Raw genomic sequence first — 6,726 nt, 5'->3', positions numbered from 1 at the left:
ATATAATGAATTTGGTCTTTTAAAAGGATTTTCCGAAAACATTCTTGAATTTTGAAAATGTTCTTGGATTTAAAAAATGTCATGGATTTAAAAAAAGTTTCCGTATTTCAAACAATCTGCCTGGATTTTTGAAACATATCCGCATTGAAAAAATGTTCACCTATTTGACGAATGTTCCCGGAGTTAAAATAAGATTGGAATTACATAAAAAATTTCCAAATTTAAAAACATGTTCACGACTTTAGAAAGTGGTAACAGATAAAAAATTAGTAATAGAAAGGTAAGAATGAATGTGAAGACACAATATAAAAAAATATGATGAAACAAAAAATAAAAACAGGAAAAAACCAGAAAAATCAAGTCTTGGGGAGCTAGATGGGCCGGCCCAAAGAAGCTACAGGTATCCACGCGATGCGCATTTGATCCTTATTACCCCTTAAAAGAAATTGATCCTTATTTCGCTCTTTAGGCGCGAAATAGGATCCGCCTAGCATTTCCAATTTAAATTGGAGTATTTCTACATGACGAGAGTATATTTTCACCCGAAGATCCATTTCGATCCCCGGTTGACGCAACATAGTGACAATGGCCTTGCTGGCGGCGGGCCTGTTTTTCGGCTCACAAAGCCCTCATGGGCGATGCTGTTTTTTCGTCTTGAAGACGGCAAGTGCTGAGAATGGTGATTGCAGAAATTTGTTTCTATGGAGTTTTCTTGCGAATGTTCCTGGAAATGTGATCCTTTTCCCTCGTGGGTTCCACGGTTTTGTGTGTTCCCACGGTTTCGTGTTACAAGTTAACATCAGTTTAATGGAATGCGGAATTTCTAAAACAAAAAAATGCGTGATCTGTGTGCCGTTAAGATGCACATGTGTGCAATCATTGCTGGCACAAAGAACTGGAACACCGCTGAAGAAAGGTACTGAGGGAGGGGTAGGATGCTTTCGCTGGCTGAATCAAATGGGTGGTAACAGGCGGGCTGCTCCTACTGGTTCTCACCAGAGCCCTTACGTGATGTCTGAGGAAGAATCGCATCTCTTCTACTGCCTCCTCTCAAGGCCCGAATGATTAGCAAACGCGTTTTGCCCTTTGTGCTTTGAGTCCGCCAAGTAGCCATCTCTCTCTCCAATCCATGATATAGTAGGTGTAGGTTCGAGCGCTAGGATCTATGCCAAGAGTGCACCTGCCTCCCAGAATGGCTCCAGAGAACACAGAGCAAGCTCCCAGCCTACGGACCAAGCCAACTGAGGGGGTCGACTTCGAGCCGCATCCGGAGCTGCTCATGGCCGCGCGCCGCGGCGACTGGCGGCAGCTCGAGCGTCTCCTTGGCCAAAAAGACGACGCAGCAGCAGCGCCCCCGCCGGCGCCAGTGCGACCGGCACGTCATGATGTGATCGTCCACATCGCGGAAGCCGTTAATGTCGAATCGGCATCCACGGTGACCTCGGCCGACGCGGTCACCGTGGCGCGGGACTCCGTCCTCCACGTGGTCGCGTCTCGGGGAGACGCTCATGAGTTCCTGAAGAGCGCGACGGTGATCTACGACAGGGCCCGTCACCTGCTCGACGCCCGGAACGGCAACGACGACACGCCCCTGCACTGCGCCGCCCGGGCAGGGTGGGGCGGGATGGTCGCTCATCTCGTGGGTCTCGCGAGAGGAGCCGAGAATGGCGGTGGCGGCGGCGACGACGAGAAGGTGAAGGCGATGCTGAGGATGCAGAACGAGCAGGGAGAGACGGTGCTACACGAGGCGGTCCGTTTGGGCAGCGGAGACATGGTCGGCCGGCTGATGTCGGAGGACCCCCATCTAGCTCGAGTTCCGCCGGCCGATGGCGCCTCGCCGCTGTACTTGGCTGTCTCGCTGGAACACGACGACATTGCACGGCAGCTCTATCAGAACGACAAAGGGTTGTCATACTCTGGACCAGACGGGCGAAATGCCTTGCATGTAGCCGCTCTCAAGGGCAAAGGTGAGGCCTTTTCCCCCATCTTTCTTTTTTTGCCGGGGGCATTTTCCCCATCTTTTACAATTTTATTCAATGCCACTGGATCACAACACGTTCTTTGTGGTTTTTTAATATAAATGGTGTTTTATTAACTCGTAATGTAGCATAAGAGAACACATAGCATGATGAATATACATTCGATCTCTGAATAATTAAAATGCACACAACTCTTCATAAAAAAAATGTACGCAACATAAAAATAGATATCGAAGATGGCATCAAAATAGTACGTGCAAGTTTAGAGAGAGAGAGAGAGAGAGAGAGAGAGAGAGAGAGAGAGAGACTGTATTGTGTTGTCTCCGCGGCAAGAAAATTCATTGTGTTGTCTCCGCGGCAAGCAAGTTCATTGTTATGCCTGTTTTAGTGAGTGAAGTTATGGGTTTTAACATTCCCTCGGTGACATCCTTCACTTCCACTCTTTCTTCTATGCTACTCAGGGTCAGTTTTGAAAATTTAAGAGATCCAAACATTATCCATCTGAACATTGACCTTTCATTTCAAGAAACTGAATTCTTCCAAATCTATATTTTGAGTTTGTATCTTATAGTTTGAATTTGTATACTTCTTGAATCTTAAAATTCAAAATAAAATTTGAGAAGTTTAAATTCTAAACATTAATTCTAACAATTTAAATTTTCAACTACATATTCTAAAACTCTAAATCTTATAATTTCAAGTTAGCTTCATCTTGGGTCTTGAATCTCCAAATCCTAATGCTAAAAGTCCAACTTTTAAAAATTTAAAGTATCACCATTTTATATCAAATTTATGTAAATAATTGAAGAGTCCACCACACACAATAAAGGGAAAACTTTGTTTTTGCCACTCTAACTTTTGCCCACTTTACTTATGCCACTCTAGAATTTGAAATTTCACTTTTGCCACTCTTAGCTTTTGACAATATATCACTTTTACCATTCCGTGGCAAAAGCAAAATTTTCGGAGTGGCAAAAGCGAAATGAAAAATTATCATTTTTGCCACGGAATGGCATTTGTGATGTATTGTCAAAAGCTAAGAGCGGTAAAAGTGAGATGCCAAATTCTAGAGTGGCATAATCAAAGTGGGCAAAAACTAAAGTGGCAAAAACAAAGTTTTCCCCACAATAAACACTGCCGCTACATAATTTGTGTATGAAACCGACAATGAAAGTTTGCAAGCCAAGGTTAAACCAAACTTCGATTGTCACAGACTATTGGGAAATCACCACATGATTGGGCAAAAGCCTCATTTTTTTGTTATTTTTTATCAACTATTGCTCTTCCTTTTTTTTAGAACAACTATCACTCTTCTTCGCGTTATAGCAATTAGCAAAGACCATGAGGCGAAGTCAATTGGTGCACATAGCTAAGATAGCTTTGAAATATAAGAAAAGTTGTTTGTGTGCCAACATAGTTTCGGCAAAAGCCAAACATATCAACATATCACACTAGCGATAAGCCCCTCATTACGATTTATGCTATAGTTAGCCATTTCAGCCTTGACAATGGGCGTGGCTATACCTCGCCTACTGCGAGAGGTACTGCTGCGTCACCTGAGGAACGCCCCTAGTGCACCGGCCCAGTAGTAGGTTTGTTCTTTTTCTTCACTTGATTTATTTCTCTCGTTTTTTATTTTACTTTTGTTTATATTTTCAAAATATTCTAATAAAAATATTTCAGAAACAATTACTTAAGTTTTGAACAAAAATATGCAGTGTTACAAAATATTCGTGCAACTTTTTGAAAATGTTGGTAGAATTTTAAAAAAATGTTTGTGACATTCAAAAAGTGTTCACAAACTACAGAAAAATATTTGTGACATATAAAAAAGTTATAAAATTGAAAAAATGCATGTATAATTCAACAAAATATTTCATATCATCCAAAAAATGCAGGTGAATTTCTATTTAAAAATCACGTGTTTCAAAAAATATGTTCCTAACATTTAAAAATATATTTGTACAAAATACAAACAATTTTTACGTAGTATAAAAATAAGTTTCATACCATTTAAAAAATGATGTAATATTTTAAATATATGTTCACGTACTTGTTTAAAGTGTTCCTGACTTTTTATGAAAAACTCCCTCCATCCCATAAGATAAGATCATTTTGCAAAGTAGTTTGCAAAACGATCTTGTATTATGGGACGAAGGGAGTATCTTCATACCAATGCAAAAAAAAAATGTTTGTGTAGTTTTAGAAAATTATTGCAATTAAAAAATGTTCAAGCTGTATTTGAAAAATGTTCAAACCATGTATTTAAGAAATATGTGCATTGTGTATTTGAAAAATGTTCACTGTGTATCAAAAAAAATGATTCACGTATACACTGAAAATGTACATTGTGTATTGAAATAAGTAGGCATGTGTCGAGAAAGAGAAACAAAGAAAAATAAAAATAAAAAACTAGAGAAATCAAAGAAAACCAGCGAAAAAACATTGACAAACAAAAAAAACAAAGAAAAACCGGTGAAGAAAGGAAGAAAAACAGAAGAATCTAAGAAAACTGAAGACGAAACAAAGAAAAACAAAAGAAATTGAAGAAAAACCAGTCAAAACTGAAGAAAAACCAACAACGATCGAGCAAAGCGAACACGGTAGAATGGGCTGATCTAGAAACCAACGCCATGAAAACACTTTAGGTGAGATGTAATATATCTCAGTATGGGCAACACATAGCCTAACGACTACAACTCAAACCTTTTTTCAATAGTAGTGGACCGATAACTTTATATCAAGCTGATATAGGTACATGCACCCTAGGACAACACAATGTCAACCAATGTGTAAACATATTGCCTACTCTTAGCATTGCAATTCCATTAAAAGCTAGCAATTGCAGAGACAATAAAAATGCTACTGGAATGGAACAAGGATCTCATCAGACAAGCAGACAGATCCAGTAGAAGCACACCTCTCCACTTTGCGGCATCATGGGGGGAGCATGAGGTGATCAGCTTGCTCTTGGATGCTGACCAATCCGCGGCGTATCAGCCAGACATCGACGGATCGTTTCCCATACACGTGGCGGCGTACGCGAACAAAGTCAAGGCAGTCTCTGTCTTGCTCGACGGCCGCCGGGACTGCGCCGAGCTACGTGACGCCAATGGCAGGACCTTCCTCCATGTGGCCGTCCTTGAGGAGAGCCAGTCTGTGGTGACATACGCCTCCAACCTGCAGAGCAAGAAATTTGCATCGTCGGTGATGAACATGCAGGACAAGGACGGCAACACCGCGCTGCATCTTGCGATCCAGATGGGGAACATGTGGATCTTCAGTCCTCTAATGAAGAACCATGAAGTTAAGCTGAATCTGAGAAACAACAAGGGACAAACGCCACTTGATCTCTCGTGGATCACGACACCTGCAGGGGTTCATTACGGATTGGTAAGCAATTGTTTGTTGGTCGGTTCATGCATATAGCTCCATTGACTTGCACTAAGAGAATGATTTTTTTTGTGTTCTTCCAATGTATTTTTTGCAGAACCCAAGAATTATGATACATAGGTTGCTTCAAGATGCTGGCGCAAAGAATGGCACATTTAGATGTGATCACTTCCACAAAGAACATATTGTTTTGCTAGACCCGAAGGAAGAAGCGCAGAAGATAACCGACTCCACACAGACCATAGGCATCGGCTCTGTGCTGATCGCGACGGTGGCCTTCACCGCAGCCTTCGCCCTACCCGGTGGCTACCGAGCGGATGACCATCCGAATGGCGGCACACCGACGCTGGCCAGGCACTATGCGTTCGACGTGTTCATCATCGCCAACACGCTAGCCTTCATCTGCGCGTGCCTATCCATCACCAGCCTCATGTACGCGGGGGTCACCACCGTGGACATCCGCACCCGCATGATCTCCTTCGTTATCTCGGTCACGTTCATGGCCGGCTCGGCTAGGAGCCTCGGCGCTGCCTTTGTGTTCGGGCTGTACGTGGTGCTGGCCACGGTCGCGCGCACAACGGCCATCGCTTCATGCGCGATCACAGCTCTCGCATTGGTCGACGCCGTGTGGGCCTTCTCGATGGTGGCCAATGGGGAGCTGATGCTGCTAAAGAGGCTTGGAGTTCGGGCATGGTGGAGGCTTCCATGGGCGATTCTACTGACCTTTCTGTCGCAGTTCTGGCCTTACATTGTGATCGCCGGCGTGCTAATATTTTACAAGGTTGATAGAGTTCATTGACTTGTAATGACATTGTGGGACTGCTCGTAACGCATTTAAATTGCTCAAGTACTTTGTTTTGTGTGACGAAGAGGAGGGAGAAGGCGATTAACATGTGAATTCAAATCTTGGTGATTGCGCTATGTGAAATATGAAAGAGAAAAATATTCTTTATTCCAAATTTGTGATTCTTCATATAAGTGGACGTCTCTAGCCGAATCCCTAAAATTTGCTGGTCGATCAGATGTGAAACATCTGCCGCATCGTCCGCACGCCATGCCCCCTGATTGAACCATTTGCAACATTGCCCCTATTGCAAGACGCGTGAGCACAACACGAACCACAACCGCCGCTAACCTTTCTGAAGGCACCGTTGCATTACCGCATCCCTCCCATGTGGATTTCTGTAGCTCATGGGGAAACCCTTGATCTTGTGTGATCGGAAGATGGCAGCGCCTTGGTGTCGTATTCCCCCCGGGGACTTCGTCTTAGGAGCTGGGCACCGGGGAGCGGGACCAGTGGAAGGCAGCGATGTTGGCGTCGGGACTTCTGTGGCAATGATGATGGGGGAGCAAT

At 43.4% G+C, this 6,726-nt stretch overlaps 1 protein-coding gene across 1 annotated transcript; it reads left to right on the top strand.

Moving 5' to 3' along the window:
• Positions 1-1,002: 1,002 nt before the first annotated feature.
• On the top strand, positions 1,003-6,205 carry LOC125556028 (protein ACCELERATED CELL DEATH 6). The gene is made up of 3 exons (XM_048718829.2): positions 1,003-1,967; positions 4,828-5,372; positions 5,470-6,205. Exons 1-3 carry the CDS (start codon positions 1,166-1,168, stop codon positions 6,169-6,171), a joined length of 2,049 nt encoding a protein of 682 aa, XP_048574786.2. The 5' UTR covers positions 1,003-1,165; the 3' UTR covers positions 6,172-6,205.
• Positions 6,206-6,726: the final 521 nt, after the last annotated feature.

This window comes from Triticum urartu, chromosome 5A (assembly GCF_056163025.1).
Source record: "Triticum urartu cultivar PI428250 chromosome 5A, HENAU_Tu73, whole genome shotgun sequence".
Classification (NCBI taxonomy): Eukaryota; Viridiplantae; Streptophyta; class Magnoliopsida; order Poales; family Poaceae; genus Triticum; species Triticum urartu.
Note: the sequence above shows the minus strand (reverse complement) of the source record. Positions and strands in the feature narration are given on the sequence as shown.